At 42.5% G+C, this 17,325-nt stretch overlaps 1 protein-coding gene and 1 long non-coding RNA gene across 3 annotated transcripts in view; both read right to left on the bottom strand.

Annotated features, from left to right (window-relative positions):
* The window catches only part of VAV3 (vav guanine nucleotide exchange factor 3), a 147,447-nt gene extending 141,284 nt beyond the window's left edge, over positions 1–6,163 (bottom strand). For both annotated transcript variants that reach the window (XM_064719563.1, XM_064719564.1), the window contains exon 1: positions 5,907–6,163. In XM_064719563.1, coding sequence (XP_064575633.1) covers positions 5,907–6,110 — 204 coding nt within the window. In that variant the 5' untranslated portion in view covers positions 6,111–6,163. The remainder of the gene's footprint in view (positions 1–5,906) is intronic.
* Positions 6,164–6,250: 87 nt separating this feature from the next.
* LOC135450914 (uncharacterized) lies at positions 6,251–14,065 on the bottom strand. The gene is made up of 4 exons (XR_010441180.1): positions 13,950–14,065; positions 9,298–9,394; positions 7,429–7,622; positions 6,251–6,506 (listed from the first exon to the last, which is right to left on the bottom strand). It is a non-coding gene; the product is annotated as an uncharacterized LOC135450914 (long non-coding RNA).
* Between the last annotated feature and the right edge of the window lie 3,260 nt (positions 14,066–17,325).

Below are 17,325 nucleotides of genomic sequence, written 5' to 3'. Positions count from 1 at the left end.
ATTCTCTGTAGTTAATATTGTTTCCCTTGATTATATCCTCCTACTTTCTCTCTTCTTTAACCCTTTAGATTTGTTTCTTTTCATAAGCAGTTCAACTTGCCACTATCATGGGTCTCTCACCTTTGTCAGACAAGGCTCTGAAAAAAACTTGGCTTTTCCCACATGACACAGCAGTGAGCCATACAGAGACATTAATTTATATCATCCACTGCTGGCAGATGCTACAGCTTCTGTGAGAAACCAGCACAAACATTTTTTCTATTAATGCATTACATAGATGCCAGCACACCAAATTTTGTGCAGAAGGGAACATTTGAGACACCTCTTGGCAAGATGCATATGCTGCATTTAATAACTCTACAATAAATATAACATGTAAAATAAGCTTTGCCATAGAGTACAACTACAGTTTTCACTTCCCCCTGACAAAAAAGAAACTATGTGAATCAGTTAAAATCATTATATCAGTTTTCAAGAGCGATTTTCCTCACCTTCTTAAGGTAGGAAGTATTACCTAGAAAAACCAGGTCAGTACTTTTTCATCAGTCTTTTCTTGGAACAAAACAGAGGTCATATTAAGGTTTCGCTTTGAACAAATACTTATTTAAAATATTTTATCCAGTCCAACACATATAAGACATGCATATCTACATACAAGTTACACATGGATAAATACACATTTTCTAGATAATATATCTTATAGCAAATGTAGTTTTCATTTAAATGAATCATGGAAATAAAGTTTAATGTGGTGAAGATGTTACGTGGACCAAAGTACCAGCAAGTAAGCAAAGAGATTGAAAACATTTATAGAGTTAAAAAATTTTAAAACAACTGAATTCTTTTAAATGTATGTGAATATACAGTAAGATTGAAAGAATTCAAGAATAGGGGGCAGGTAAATACTGACAAAACTGAACCAGTTCCTAAACCCTTGTTCAAGCCCAAGAAGTTTTACATTTACATTAATACAGTTTTTCTGAAACTGTAGCTTTGTGGTACTTCCTAGCACACAACATAAGAAGCAAACACAGCACAGCCACCTGCAGGGAGCTTACAGAGGGGCTGCACACTCAGGGCAGGAGATCAGGGGTGTCAGCTGGGGGAATGGGGAAGCTCCAAGCTAAAGGCAGCATCAGAGGAAACAGGGAGGTTTGTCTCACACAGCACACCCACATCCTGAGACCACCTGATACCACTGCAATCAAGAAAAATCAACTCCTGCACAAAAGCTCTGTCACCACACCAAAATACAGCATGAATGACAAGATAACCAACTTCCTTTGGACAAAAAGGCCACACCAAAAAAAGTAACTCCCTAAAATTAGAAAGTATTTGAACTTTTAATACTAAGTGAAGGATATTTTGTTTATTTTTATTAGAATAATAGGAAATAGTTATTTTTGATATTTAATCTATGTCAGCATCCCCTTTAGGTAAATTCCCATGGCAGTATTGCATTGCTGTTTTCCTGTTTAGCAATCTCTCACAACTTAACTTGCAAAAACCATTTCAAAACTAGCCTGCAAAGTATTAAAGATAAATGATAAGCATTAAATAGATGACATCTTCTGCAAATCTATCATAATCCATTGGTTTAGGTTTTACATCTTAAACTCTTGTCTGATGACAACTAAACATTAGGATTAGTACTGTTATGGATCACTTGTATTTTTATTACTTTCACCAGCCTACATTGCCAAGAGGCAGCATCTGAGACAAGTGAATGACTACAGTGAACAGCTCTGAAGACACAGACACTGAGCTTCAGTGCTCCATGCTCTGTCACCAGGGACTGAGGCTCCACTTCAGGGGAACCCTGTAACACACCAGCACAACAGTCAACCTCCCCTACTCATTCAGCAAATTCCCTCTTCTAGCTCCATTCCCAGCAGCTAGTGCTCAAGTGTTTGGTGCCTGCAATAACAGCACTTTGACAACACTGAGTCAGGCAGGCTCCCCTACAGCCAAAAAGGTATCTCTTGATCCATCTCTTACATTTCCTTTTCTGATGGCACATGCATCAGAAAAGGAGATGTAAGGTTAAAGTAACTCAAGTTGTTCACTCATGGGAGTTCAAACAGCAAAGTGAGTTTGAGCCTCGACACAAGAGCTCTTAATAGAGCCAACATTTTCCTGTTCTGTTTCAAGTGAAAACTCCTGGACATGCATGTCCCTGAACCTGAATTTCCAACCTCATACAAAGCCCACGTGTAATTTTTCACAGGGGACCTCACACCAAGACACACCAGCTTCTCAGACAGGGGCCTGGCAGCACTGAGCTGGCAATCCAGAACAGAAAGGCTCAATGCTGCTTAGCTTTTACATATACAAGGTTTATACTTTTAATACCTGAGGCTCACTTTCTGCAAAGTGTAACTGACTGGATCAGCTTCTGTTCTTCAAAGGACAACTTCCACCAACCAAATATACATAGTTTCATAAACAATGAAATATATCATAGTTTCATACAGTAATGCAGATAAAAACAGACAGCATTCAGAAGGTTCAAACCCCAGTGTTTACACCCTAAAGCCACTGAGACATTTCTCTTGTACAGGCATTATCTCTAAAAAGGTAAAGGGGCAGAATCCACAGATCTCTAACACAAAACAGCCCACTCACAAGAACAGCTGTGGCACAAGGTGTATGGGCTGGTGATGGGACAGAGGCATGTGGTTCCCCATACTAGCCAGCCCATAAAACACACCCCACGCCATCTGGTCAAGCACATTCTGTTGCAATGCTGATCATCAATCTCAGTTCCTGCTCCTGCCCCAGCAAAGCAACAGTGCCCCTGTTTGAATCAGGCTCCACCAAAAAGCAGCATCTGGCACCACAGCATCAGCCACAATCCCTCTGCACTTTTGATGTGGCTTATAAAGGGTTACCAAGGGCTACCGGGCAAAGCTGACAGATCACTGATGTGTGATCTGCTGCATTTACTCTGAAAAAATAAATATGTAACAAAATGGAAAAGACTTGATACTTTCATCAGAGGACTGGCACCTACTCCTAGGTCTGCCTGAGGCACCACCTCTCACCTTCCTGTTCTTTGGAACTGCTGCATTTGTAAGTAGCCCCCAAGACATGAAAACTTGGTTCATAGAGCAAGGCCTGACAAACATCAACTGCAGTAAGAAACAAGGCCAAAATCAAACAGCCTGCCCTCAATGAGGCCCATTCACAAAGCCTTCATCCATCCTTCTCAGTCTCTGCATGGATTAAGAACAGTGCACAGAGAGTCCCCTGACCCATTCTAAGACTTAGTGCAAGAAACCAACATCAGCTCAGGGAGTACAGGAGCTGCAGCTCAGCTCTAGAAGATGAGGGATAAGGGCCACATGAAGCTCAAGCAGCCCCGCTAAGCAGCACAGGCACAGCAGCACTTTCAGACAGACTCTGCAGGCAGTGGCCAAGATAAATCCCATCCTAATGCCAACTCTGCTCTGCTCCCAGTGCCTATAACTCATTACCCCACAAGGAAGGGTGAGCTAACTAGTGTTTCTACAAGACCCCAAGATCCTATGATACAGCAACTTTATGATGCAAATCTACTCTGACACAGTATTAGATTACTGACAGGTACTATTGTGACAAAACTCATAGCTTAGGGCACAACTCCAATCAGATCTCACCAACTGGACAATCTTCAAGCCATTGAGACTTCTCCAGGAGTTGTTATTCTGAGCTCTTTACAGTCTCAGCCGCAATTTACAAGCAACTGGCAGAATTTCAATTTCAACAATTTTTGAAATTTACACTTGAGTGATCACTTCCAGCAGAAAGGGTGTCCACTTTTCAAAAAGCCCACAGAATCTCAGTAAGATCGCCAAATCTTTAACTCACAGAACACAAAGGTAACACTCCCAATAAATCCAACACTATGCAGAGTTATCTATTATAGATTTTGATCCAACAACAGTTGCCTTTGTTTAAAGGGTAAAATCAGTGTAGGGTAGAGAAATGCACCAGTGGATAGAACTGTCTGCAGCACTGTGCAGTGCAGATACCTCAGGCATACAGCAGACAAACAGACAACTCTTGTAAATAATACAATATCTACAATTATAATCCATAGTTCAAACATACTTAGAGAAATAAATGTTAATCTTGATTCCCAAAACGGCTCTAACAAAGCAGACAATAGAGCATTTTGATAACTTAGATTCACTAGACAGAAGCAGACCACCATGGTTTTAATTCATCAAAAATAACATTAAGTAATAGTGGTCCAGATACTCAATATTAATCTAGAATTCAAGTTGATGCAATGAGTTGGGCTGTTCCAAAAATATCATGACGACACATTTCTAGTTCATTAAAAAAACACAAATATAAATCAAGGCTCTGGTGTAGCAAGTGCTGAAAGGCACAAGTTGTAATGGTGCAGAGAAAAAACTGCACTGGATTTCTACCATTCAGAGAAGCCCACCCTTTGTGCTCCATCGCTCAGATGAAGTATTGCCTCTGCCTATGCCATTCAAGCAGGCACTTGAGCTCTCAAGTACACGGAGATAGCCTTTGTACCATTCGCATCTAGTGCAAGTCTCAGAGCTCTGACTAGCTGAACTACGTTTTTCCTTTTTGCACTCAGAGCTTCCAAAAAATGCTGCCTTGGTAGTAAGACATAGCTGCTAAAAGAAACAATTAGTAAGAAATAAAATAACTGGGTTTTAAGCAAACATCGACAGAGACATGGACAAAGTAGTATAATTCACTCCACTGCTTTTTGCTAGCATCATAAACGTGAATGGCAATTTCTATTTCTGTAAATCAAAAAGAGAACCACAACACTGAAATGTTCCAGTGTATCTGTTTCTCAATGTTTTAAAACGCATGACAGGCTCAGAAGTTAGTTTCCTTCCAAACAACATCTGCTTGGCTGCCACCATCTCTGCCGAGGCATAGGTGTGCACGAAGCAGTGACAGGAAGTATATATAGTCTCTTCTTGAATTATTAATATAATCTTATCTCGATATCTGAAGCCAACTTTATGAGTCACAGTAACAAAATATCAGTCCAAACTAAAAAAAAAAAAACGCATTTAAAACAGGGTAAATTAGGAATTACACTTAGGTATTAAATAATGATTCCAAATATCAACTTAAAAAGCCAAAAATAAAAGGGCCTGAATTTAAAATAAATTTTAAAATAGTATTACATAGGCAATCAGCTATCAAGATCACGATTTCTCGTTACTAATCAGTCCTCTCCATTCAGTTCACCATTGTAAGTCACAAAAAACTGCGAAGAGCAGCTGACTGGAGCTACCAGGGCTTCTTCAGCCGCCGCTTCCCACAGCCCCTGCCCTGCCTTGGCTGCTCCGGGCGGGCTCAGCTCTCCGGCCACGCCGGCCCGGCGTCCCCAGCCGCCCTCCCTGCCCACCAATGTCCCTAGGAGTACCCAGAAAAACCAGACACGAGAGGCCGTTTGATTTGTAACCCACTCCCATTAAACAGTAACGCACACAGATGTGAAAATGGTGACCCTGGGACTGCTGCGGGAACTTCTCCTTAGCACGGCCGCCCCACGACGGGCCCGAGGGACTCCCGTCCGAGCCGCCTCCGGCTACGGGCCAGGAGCCCTCACGGCGCTCTCGGGAGCCGCCGGCCCGGCGCTGCAGCTGCGCCCTGTCCCAGCCCCGGGACGGGAGCGCCGAGCCCGCGCTGGAGCGGCCGCACGGCGCAGGGAAGGTGCCCGACGAGGAGTGCCCCGGGTCGGACTCACGCTCAGCGCCCTGTGGCTGCAGGCGCGGAGGCTCCGGGCTGCCGGCGGGCGCATCCCGCTCCGCAGCCCGCGGGTCCCGCTCCCGCAGCTACAAGGCAAAGCACAGGGAGACCCCGCAGGCAGCCCCAAGGGCGCGGACACGGGCAGCGGGCAGGGGCGGGGGGAGCGGCCTCACCTGGGACATCTGAGGGCGCAGGTTGATCTCCTTCAGGTTGATGGAGTGGCTGCGGAGGTTGTTGAGCAGCTGGCAGAGCAGGACGCCGTCGCGCAGCGTCTGCGCCAGGTCGAAGACCTGGGCCGTGTCCCAGGTGACCCGGTGGTTGGGCGGCAGCACCTTGCAGCTGATGAGCCACTGCCCGCACTGCTTCCAGGGCTCCATCCCTGCCACCGCGCCGCGATGCTGCGGCCGCGGCGGCCCCTGCTGCGCCCTCCCGCCGCCGCCGCTGCCGGCCCGGCCCGTCCCGCCCCGCGGCCGCCCCGGGAGGCGGCACCGGCGGCTCCACCGCCCCTCGCCGCGCCCCCCCCCGCCCAGCCCGGCCCCGCTGCAGGGGGAGCGCGGGGCAGCAGCCGCCAGCCCGCCCCCGAGGCCGCTCCTCTCGTCTGCTCGCCCGGGGATGGCACAAACACAGCACCTGCGACACACAAGGCAGCTCCGACAGGCAGGTGTAGAGAGCGGCGCAGTGGCATGTTCTGCCTTATTGTCAGTCCTTTGTCCTTTCACTCAGCAAACAGCAGAGCGCTCAAAGAGGTTCCAGCAGAACGCTCTCAGCGACTTCTAGAAACGATAGAGAACACATCATGGCATAACATTGTTTTCCCATCTGTTCTCCCCTAAAGTACTTTGCAATTACTTCAATTTAATTTGCACTTTAAATAATGTTTACAAATATTTAATAACTTCCAACGAGCATTCAGACAACTTAAAATTTAAGAAAATACAAGTGATTTTAAGTTACCAAGTGTTACAAACTCCATAGCCAAACAACACAAACAGCAGAGTTCACAATATCCTCTAAAACTCAAAAGCTGCTATTCTTTTTCATTTTTGAAGCAGTGCTGGAAACTTAATTTCTCAAAAAAAAAATCACTTAAAAGGATACAAAACCCAGGGGGGGTTCTCTATTAAAATATGTTGGGGGTTTTTTGTTTGAGTTTTTTTTTTAAACCAGAGCACTCTTTAAAAGTACTATTAACATTTATGTGAGGGGGAAAAAAACAACAACACATAGTCCAGAGTGAGAAAGCCTTCCAAGAGCAAAACACTAACATGGTTATTCAAGATAGTCTGCAGCTATTGCTGGTTTCCACACCTCCTCAGTTAAAACCTTGACATTTATTACTGTCTGAGCTCAGAATAAACCCACAAATCCTTTTAATTTCTGAAAGAATTAATACACACATTATGGGAATTCATTTCAGAAATTGAGTCCTAGCAAGTGATTTGCATGTTTCAGTAAGGTCAATATGCTAATTCACTTTTTTCTTTCTTTAAACAAGCTGTATGGCTGCTTTTCCAGGCATTTTCCTGAGTAGCCACTGGCTGCAGAACATGCCACAGGACAGCTCACCATTTTGCATTTCACCCACTGAAAAAGACAAAGAGAATCACGGCCCAAAATGTGGACTCTAGCTCCATAATCTGTAACACCTGTGCCACTGCCCAGCAGGGATGGGATGAGGCAGGTGAGACTTGTTACCTCGTTAGAAGGCACAAGTGCTGCTCAAGGTCATCTGGAACCACATTTGTTTCCACTCTTAAAGAAGCACAAAGCTGCAAACACCTGGCTTAGTTTTCAGCCCTCTGCATGCATTATCTGGGCTGGAAAACCAAAGAGGCTCCTGGGTCTGATGCTGAGGGAGCTGACAAAGCCTCCCTGACGTGTCAAAGACGCTGTAACAGAATGCAAACTCCAGTTAGCAGAAAGCAGTTCTGCATGACTCAAAAGAGAGATCCTCATTCCAAAGGACTGGTGACAGTGCAGCTGAGCTTTAAATCCTGAAAATAATCTTACATGGGAGAGTGTGACATTAGGTTGAGTTGCCTCAGTAGTGCCTCCTTTCCAACAGGCCCCTCCAGCTCCTGACCTGGGCAGTCACAGCCACACAGCTCCCATTTCTCAGGAAATGTCAATTTGCTATTTAACAACCTCAGCCCAAACACTGGACCACCAGTAACAGGTATGTCTGCCTCTTCAGACCAACATTTGGTTGTTTTATGCCCAAACAGCTGGAGGAGAGGGCAGGTTGCAACACCAACACTCTATCAAAGTACCAGACTGCTTGCAACCAGGCAGAATTAGAGAATTCCATTCCTAATTTAAATCAAAAGGGACTGAAACTAACAGTTTGCACTGCGATCATTTGGATACCAGCATCCATCAAAATGAACATAGAGCAGTTTGATCACAACTACAATAAACACTTTCTCCTAGAAATATATTTTCATCTGTGACTGATCTCAGATAAGTGAGTAGAATTGTGTGCCCACAAGCTATCCACTCTCAGGCTGGCAACAACCATAACACTGAAGCAAATGCACAAAGCAGAAAAGCAAAACAGATAAAAGAAACAGAAAACCATCTTCACTACATTATCCACATTCCCACTTTAGCTGCCTCCAGCCAGGATTGGTGGTACAGCACCCTGAAAGGAACACAAACACTTGGGATGCCTTTGCAGAGATACAGCAAAACAAGCACTCTTCTGATTCATAAATAACAAGAAACACTTCAAGCTGGTTGCTCAAATTGATCTAATCTTTTTTTACATGGTTAATAGGAGCAATCCAACACTCCTTAATCCAAAATTTACATCCAAACAATAAATATGCTTTAAAGGTGATGATCGAAGTTCTAAATACCTGAAAAACTTAAAACAATTTAGAACTAAAGTGTAAGTCATAGAATGCTATAGCAGACTATTAGAACCAAATTTAGGAAAAAATAGGAAAAAAAAGGAAAAAACCTATACCTCAAATATGAAGTACTTTAAATGAACCATTAGCTGAAGATATACTGGAAGTTTGTCCTCTTTCCAGCCTCTTTTTCTCCCCATGCTGCTCAGATGTATGAAAGAGGATGGATACACAGATGGATTGAAAGAGGTGCTGATTGACAGCCACCTCAGTCCATCATCTGAACTTTCACTAGGACTGATCTGGCAGACAGATCTCAGCTTAGGTTTTCACAATTTTCAATGTAAATCACATACTTTTTTTGTTTAACACATCAATAAGCCATTTGCTGATACAGTTTTTTTCTCTCTTTTCTACAAAGAAAATCTTTCAGACATACATCCCCCTTTCAAAATACTGTAAAGTAGTGACATAAAAACAAACAAAAAAAAACCCCTTAAAAGAACAGCAAGTCTGAAGAATTGTTCCCCAAAAGGGACACAAACCAAGGTTTTGCATGGGTTTTTTTTTTTTCTTTTTGCAGGAGACAACTGTCTCCTTACTGGGGACATAATTTTTTTCTTTACTTGTATCCTGTACTGCATCCTATGAAGGTAGCACTTTTCCAATTCTTTTTTTGTTGTTTTACTTAAAACAAACAAAACCAACCTACCTCAATTTGTTTGATAAGGGCACTTCTGCAGCTTCCTGAAATTCTTACTTCCTGGTGTCACCACAGTTGCTGCATTTAAAGTACTTGTGTTTCTCAGCTTGGGGAAAATTAAAAAATTAAATACAACAAATAAGAAAACATGTACACACATTCCCTCTGCTTCAGTTACTCTTGCAGCTAAAATAGTGGCCACAAACCCTAGGCACAAACACAGTTTTTGCAGGGTACCAAACATGGATAAAAAAATGGTAGATCTCTTCCCAAAGAGAAGCTCCTCAGCCCCTTTTCCTTCCTACTCCCTTTACCAATGAATTCATCAGTTCTGGTGCCTAAAGTTTCCTTGCCTTGTGATGGCTGCCCTTGAGTGCATTTTTAAATGCTACAGAAAGAGGTGCAAGCACAAGCAGAGAACAGCCCTCACTTGTGGGTTCCACAGGCCCACTAAAGTCTTGGCTGAGCCAGCCATGCTCAGGGCTCATGTCCCAGTCAGACCCATCCAATTATATCAGGAAAAGATCTGAGTTTAACCGCATTGCAAATGAAAACCTGTATTCTTTTGTCTTGGCCATCTGTATCTTTCTCCCATTTGGATACACATTGAACCACCACTGCTCCTGGCCAGAAGCCTCCCTTGAGCCTCTTTGCTTTTGGCTGGATGGCAATAGCAGGCAAGTGGCCATAGTCCAGGATTTCACAAGGAGCCTGCTTATCTTCAGTGCAAGTAAATGAGGATAAGAGAGCTGATCAGAATTCTTCAGTAATTTCTGGCTGCTACTGCTGCACTTGAGTATCAGCATGGATCAAGGTCTCCCAGATGCATCTGGCTGTACCCTATAGCTACAGGCTCCAGTTTCAGAATTACTTTGGCAACTTTGCTGCAAAGAGTGAAAAAACAGCACTACTTGATTCTTATTAATAATTTGTTTGTTTTATTGTCTTATACTGCAATGCCACCTGAATTTCAGCAAAGCATTGTGTTTTACTTGAAATAACTGTTTCAAGCATGGAAAAAGTAATAAACAACTGATCTGAAATCTAAATGAAGCATTGAAAAAAAAAGAAAACTATAAAAAGGAAATAAAGTAGGAGGATGTGTGCAGCTTAGTACTGAATTTAGTTTTCATTAAAAATGTGGAAGATGCAGAGAAATGACTTGATATATCAATGTATTGGTTGTTATAAACTGAAAGGAATTCTAAATGCTAACACACTAAACAAACACTAAGATACTGTTCTCAGTAAAAAATCACCTGATAAAGAACATCTGAGGAATCAGTGATGCTGCAAGAGAAGATCCACCCAGACCAGCCAATGTGAAAATAAGACATTAAAGCAGTCAAAGACCCTGCCTATCTCTAACAACTAGGCATTGGCTCAACTCTCCTGACAAAAACCTCCTTTTTATTTGAAGTTAACAGAAACTTGTCCCATTTTACTGTGCAGAATCCTGTGTTGAATTCCTAAAATAGGATAGTTGACTTCCAGAAGGCCAAGTTTCAGCTTTGTAAAAACCTTTCATATAAAAGGAGAAAGCTGTTGACGTGCCACCTGTTTGTGCTGAAAAACAGGGAAGGCAGACTCAGGCAGCCACTCACCTCCTGCCAGAGGGAAGCCACAGCATTTATGGTAAGGAAAACATTTATGGGCAGGCAAAAGAAAGGAAATTGTCCTGTACAACTTTATGTATTTTGATCAAAATATCAAAAAGACTTCCTAAGAATCCAAGCAACTTGATACAGTAAATAAAATAGTAGCCTTCTTCCTGTTGTTTACCCCTTTCCCCCACAGGTTGTTTTCAACAGTCAGATGAAGATTTCAAGGCAAACCCAAATCAGATTACAAGATAGCAAAATACTCCCTTCTTTGCTCAAGACAGAAGGAAAATAGATGCTGACAAAAATAATTTTGTGGTCTCAGGTGTCAAGAAAGTGGTATTTTTATCAGAAGTCAAGGTGTTCAAGTACATATAACCAAGATATGAAAAGCCAGAAACTGGTATAAGTAAGCCCTAAAGCAAGGAAAAGATGGGGGGGTTGTGCTTTTTCATAGTCTGTTCAGTACCCAAAACCAAGAATCCTGAAAGGCTTTCCCCCATGAAAAAAGAGATCAATTGCTGAAAGTGTGACACTTTCAGGAAACACTGTGCACTGGATGAGGTCTGAATATATAGAAAACCAAGAAAAAACTACACATGAAAATAAAAATTTACTAGTTACCTAAAGTTTGAAAAAACTGGAAAGTCCCAATGATTAAATAGCTTACTCAAACTGTGAAAGAATATCTGGAGTCAAGTTTCTAACTCTGTTACTATTAGAATATTTTTTTTTTAATTACTGCTATTAGACAATTGAATTTTTCATATCCTGAAGGCACAATTTACTAGCAGCCTCTAGTCTCATGCTGTGTTAACTGCTACAATAAATAGGGCAGTCACACAGAACCTCTGAGATGCTGTTCCAGTTTTCCATTTACAATGTTAAATGTGTATTTACATACTAATCTAAGTTAAGTAAATAAAACTTTCCTTTTATGCTTACAGTCAAAAATACTAATAATTTTTAACAACAGAGCACTCAATTTTTCGAGAAGTCAGCAGTCAAAATATTTCTAAACACTCAGTAGGCAGTGAAGCTTCATCTCTAAAGTTGTCTCACCTCAAGAATAAAGAACATAAATATTTCAGAACATTCTGCTACCTACTTTTTTTTTTTTCACCTTTTTTAAGTGAGTGTACCTGGTTATTGTTTGTTTAATGAGGCTGGGCCAACGCTAGACGGCAAGATTTAAGAGATAAGGGGTTCTTTGTTCAGACCATTGGGATTGAATTTGCAGCAACATGGACAGCCGTGCTAAACAAAAGTGTTATGGGCCATGGAACCTTCACCTTCAGAAAAATAAACCACCACAAGCTCAGGACAGGAATCCTCAGATGTCCTCTGAATGTTGTATACTTGCATTTCTGCAGGCTCAGTTTTAGCCATGGTTCCAAGAACATCTATTCCAGAAAAAACCAAACATCTCATCCTAAGTCTTGAATTTTACTGCCTAGAATCCCCACCTCAGCTGAAGTCAGTGGTATCCATAGCTGCCAGTAACCTGGGTTATAAAGCTGAGTACCCAAATTAGAGACTGTGCTAATATGACCAGTAGTGTCCTAAACCAATCACAGACAAAAATTATTCTTTGTCTTAAGACACCATCTCCCACCCACTATGCTGATATTAGAACTTCTCCAGTCCTGGTTGAGAAATATTGCCCTTGAGACAAAACTATCAGAGTGAAATAATTATTTAGAAACAAAAATATTGCAATTCAGATCTACTAGATAGATTCATGTTAAAAACTAATTATCCTGCTCTCTTTATATTAGAAATTGTGGCAGACGCGTGTCAATTTAAGGCACCTGAGAGTTACCCATCCTATGAAAGTACCAAGCAGCACACATGAGAAGTGTGCCCCTCTTCCTGCTGCACTGGAAAGTGGACTTCATAATAGCTGAATAAAGACAAAGAGCCATACTGAGAAGTTTCTCAGGGGTTCATTTTCAGGTATGTTATACCTTAAAAGATCATAAAACCGCCTGGAGAAGAAAGAAGTTGCTTTGGTAGCAAGGTGCATTTATAGCTTCTTAGCTTCTATGAGCTAAGGTCAGTGGGCCATATGGCAAACCCAAGCTGTAAAACTATTTCACCCTCTCTCTCTTTTTCTTAAAAAGCTGTATGAGGATTTACATAGGAGTGCGGGTCCATTACTTTCTGCAAAAAGCCCTACAGTTAACTGTGGCCTATCTATAAACTTGTTTTGTGTTCTGTGAGCCACCATTTCATCCTCAAGAACATGAGGGATTGCCAGAAAAAAAGCTCATGGAAGAAGTAAAAATGTATTTCTGGGATGCAACAGCTAAGAAGCAATACTCTCTGGTAGGATGCACGTTGTATTAAATGCACAGTGAACACAAACACAGCTTGCCTTAAAGAACTTGTGAAGATAATATGGACTCCAGTTCAGTAACCAAAAGATCTAACCACCCCCAGGTATAGCAGAGGTGTCTGCTGAAAGACTGATCAAACAGGCACAACTGAGAGACAATTCAGTGTCCAAACATCACTTAACTTGTCTCTCATTTTTATTCTTCCATGTTTCCTGCAGTCAAACCTTCTTAAACCACTGCAGCTTGCACACAGGGTTCAACCAAAGGAAACAAAGCTGAAATTAAACCACCTGTGTACCACACTGCAGTACTTCCTCCACCCCGTGTGAAAGGCCACTTTACAAAACACCCTGAAAATGTCGACACCCCAAACATAATTTTAATGGCAATAAATGCTTACATGACATCAAAAGGCTTCGGATCCAAATTAGATAAACTGATGCAAAGTATGTTTTTTCAGAGGAATAAAAATACGTCAGTAGCAGAAAGACACAAGTATACCAGCACAAATTCAACCCCAGCAAATCCTCTCAGCATGAACTGGAGCAGAATCTGATGCTGCAATCACAAAAAAGGTACTTTCCCTTGCTCCAAGGGAGAGGTGTTCCTACCAATTCAGTTCCCAAATTGCTGTGTTATACCGCCTCCCTCACAGGGTTTACAAATAGGATGTACAAATGCACGCAGGCGGAATTAAAGAATTTGATTTGTTGGCTCTTACTTCTCTTGTTCCCAGGAGGTATGAAAGAGCAGATAAAGCGTGGGCAAGGACCAGGCAAAGGTCTGGCAGCAGAGAAGTTGTCCTGGCATGCAGTCTCTGGAGCAGGAACAACGCTGAGCAGGCAGGCAGGAGGGCTGAGCCCCAGGCTGGCCATTAAGAAGCCCCAGAGGTATGCAGAACACCTGAGGAAACGATGCAAGGCAAATCATTAGCCATTCCCAAAAGCCAGTCTTTAGTCTCCGGGGAAACCAATGGCTCCCAGGTGGCTCAGCCAGAGCTTAACTGCTCTGGCACCCAGTTATGCTAAATCAAACCTCCTCGAAAAGAATTCATGTGGGCTTACCGAAGTCCCTGTTGGGTGTATCTAAGTGAATACAAGATAGGTTAAACTTGTCTGAAAGCTGTTCTTGAAGTGTTTTGTCACTGGCAGGTTTTCTGCCCTGCTACTTTGTCAACATCATCCTCATATGGAAGTAAAGGGGTTTGTTTCTTTTCCCTCAAACAATTTATGTGTTATAAATGCATAAAAAAAAGGATTTGTAGTGATCCAGAATGATGGAGAATGGTAGGTACTACAGTGATAAGATGCCTTTAATTCCAGCAGCTGTGACATTCATTCCCTGCCGCTGGAGACAGCAGGACTATGGACAGCAGTCACTCGGGAGCTCTTGCTTGCAGGTGGTGCATATGCAGAGTCTGCCATGAATCTGAAAAGGCATCTGAAAAGAAGCACGTTTCAGGCACCCGGGTGGTGAATGCGCTGTGTTTGAGCACAGCTGATAAGGTGCAATTCAGCTGCTGTTTGGCTGGCTAAGTAAGCACTGCCTTGCATGGCAATGTCTGATTATGAGGTCCCAACCCGTAGCTCAGAATTCCAGCCCAGTCTGCAAGACTGAAAGAGAACTTACAAATCCACTACCTTAACAGGAAAGAATGCAAAATGAATTTTTAAAGGATACAAAAGTATATGCACAACGATACACGGTCCTTTTGTTCTACAATTAAAAATTAAATAAATATTTCTGATAGTATGACCCATCTACCACCATTTTCTCCAAAGCTTATTGGCCCCTGTGCCCTGCAGGCCCCCAGCCAGCCAGCACAGCTCCCAGGGACAGTGCAGCAGAAGCCACCCTCCACTTGTGCAGGATTATATTCTGAAGACAGCCTGGCGTTGTCTTGGCTGCCCACTGTGGGATGGCATTAGGAGTGATGAAGGATTAACCACCTACAGAGCCATAGCGGCCCTCTGGATGTCACATTTCTCAACAGCACGCTAAATGCAGGACTGAAGAACATGACAGTCCTCTGCAGCAACACTCACCACACAAGAGCCACAAATTTCTGTTCAATTTACCTTTAACTACTTTTTAAATATTTCTTGGCATATAAGAGGTTTTTGTTTATATTTGTTTTGGAATTCCCTGAAAGCAAACATCTGAATTTCCTTTCCATTTTCAGGATGCTTTGCTCATGGAGTTCAGCATAAATCTCAGTTTCCCTTCAAAGACTCCAGACAGCACATGTAGATTTTTGGAGGGGTTTGGTTTGTGGTTTTTTCCTAGGAGTGAAGGTGGGACACCTTCAGAACACACAGAAAATCTTATCTAAGTGACACCTTCAAAGCCAGCAGTTAGGGTCTGGATGCTCATTTCATGTTCAGGGCCACTGCTAACAACCCTCTGTATGTGTCCATGGCACTTGTAGATACTGAGATAAATTTATCCCTGGTGAAAATTGCTAATTTCAATAGTTACACGAGGCATGAATTTGAGTCACTATGTCCTTTCAAAATGAGCCTGTTGGGATTACAGGACTGCAGTTAAACTCAGATACAACAGTTAGCAAGATCAAGGCCACTGCTGGATCACAATTACAACTGAGAAAAACAAATGTACTAATGAGCTGCCAGCCAAACCATATGAAAAAGAAGAGCAATTTTAAGTATCAGCTATTTGTAACAGCATGCTCATACTTGGACCTCAGATACCTTAAACAATCTGGAAGTTCAGCATAATGATTACTCTAAAAAGGAGAAAAAGCCCATGTGGATAATAGTTGTTAGGAGACAGTTATGCTTGAAGCAGATGGTAGAAAGTGTCAGTTTGAGGCAAAATATAGATTTCCCTTCTGTTGAATAATTAATGAAAAACTCCTTCCCCACTACAGCCATTGTAGCTGTGGGACTGAATGGCCTCCATTTAATAAGGCCTCATGTAGGAGCTCAGATCACCTCTTACAATCAGATTATTTTCCCGGGCTGATATCCATTGTGCTCTCTCCCTCTCCTGAACCTCTTCCACAGGATATATTCTGTTGTGTCTAATCAAGCAGAGCTTCCAGTGACAGTAATCAAGACAGTTTGACTTTCAGTACAGCCTCCTTTTATCAGAGAAATCCTGACTCCACTAAAGGCAGCTGAAGCCTTGACATTGGCTTGAGCCAAGCAGAGATGCCATGTGCTGAGTCCCTCCTCTTCAATGAATTGTATCCTTCTGCTGGCTTACCCCAGGACAAAGGGTAATTTTCCCAAAAAAATCCTATTTTCAAGTATTTGAATACATTCACTAGATATGTTCAAATACACCTGAACTAAAAATTGATAATGCAAGCAGCTCTAATTCCAGGGATAGTATCCTAATATTTAGAGCTCCTTACAATACCAACTGCCATGAACTATTGCCATTATGTTCTTGCATGTGTTCCATAACAGAAGGAGGATCTGAGAGCCTAGGAAGACAGGGGGGGAAAAAAGGAGAAAGTGACATAAAAATGGATAAAAATTAGGAGAAAAGGAAGTGGTCAGAGAAAGGCCCTAGAGAGATTATGCCCTAACTTACCACAAGATGAAAGACTCTGATGTGGACAAAGTGGTGGGGCACATCATGAAAGGACATTGGAAGCCAGCAGGTCAATGCCTGACTGTAGTGCCAGCCCAAGCAGAGCATGAGCAGAGGAGAAAGCAGCCACTTCACACTTTCTCTTAATTAATGCATTTAGCTGCAGTATTAGTCACAAAGTACTGGGTTTGTGCAAACCCAGAGCTAGTAGGAACTCAAAGCAGTTGTCAAATCTGTGAGTATTTGGAGATTTAAGACCCAAAAGTTACCTCCATCTCCACAGGCAGGGAAGGCAAATCCTTAGAACCACATGATGCAGACAGCAGGGAGCTGCCAGCTCAGCAGAGCCTCTGTAATACTTTGAATCTTGACCTCTGGCTCTCCCCCACTGCCAGGGCTTGCATCCCTGTCAGCTACAGTCCCCAGGACCTCAGGGAATCTAGCTGTTTGCTGGCAAAGGATGAAATTGCTGATGGGTGAGGATGGAGTGGTGTGGACTGTTTGCATTTCCTTACCATGCTGAGATCACAACTAAG

Source organism: Zonotrichia leucophrys, chromosome 8 (genome assembly GCF_028769735.1).
Source record: "Zonotrichia leucophrys gambelii isolate GWCS_2022_RI chromosome 8, RI_Zleu_2.0, whole genome shotgun sequence".
In the NCBI taxonomy this organism is placed as follows: Eukaryota; Metazoa; Chordata; class Aves; order Passeriformes; family Passerellidae; genus Zonotrichia; species Zonotrichia leucophrys.
Note: the sequence above shows the minus strand (reverse complement) of the source record. Positions and strands in the feature narration are given on the sequence as shown.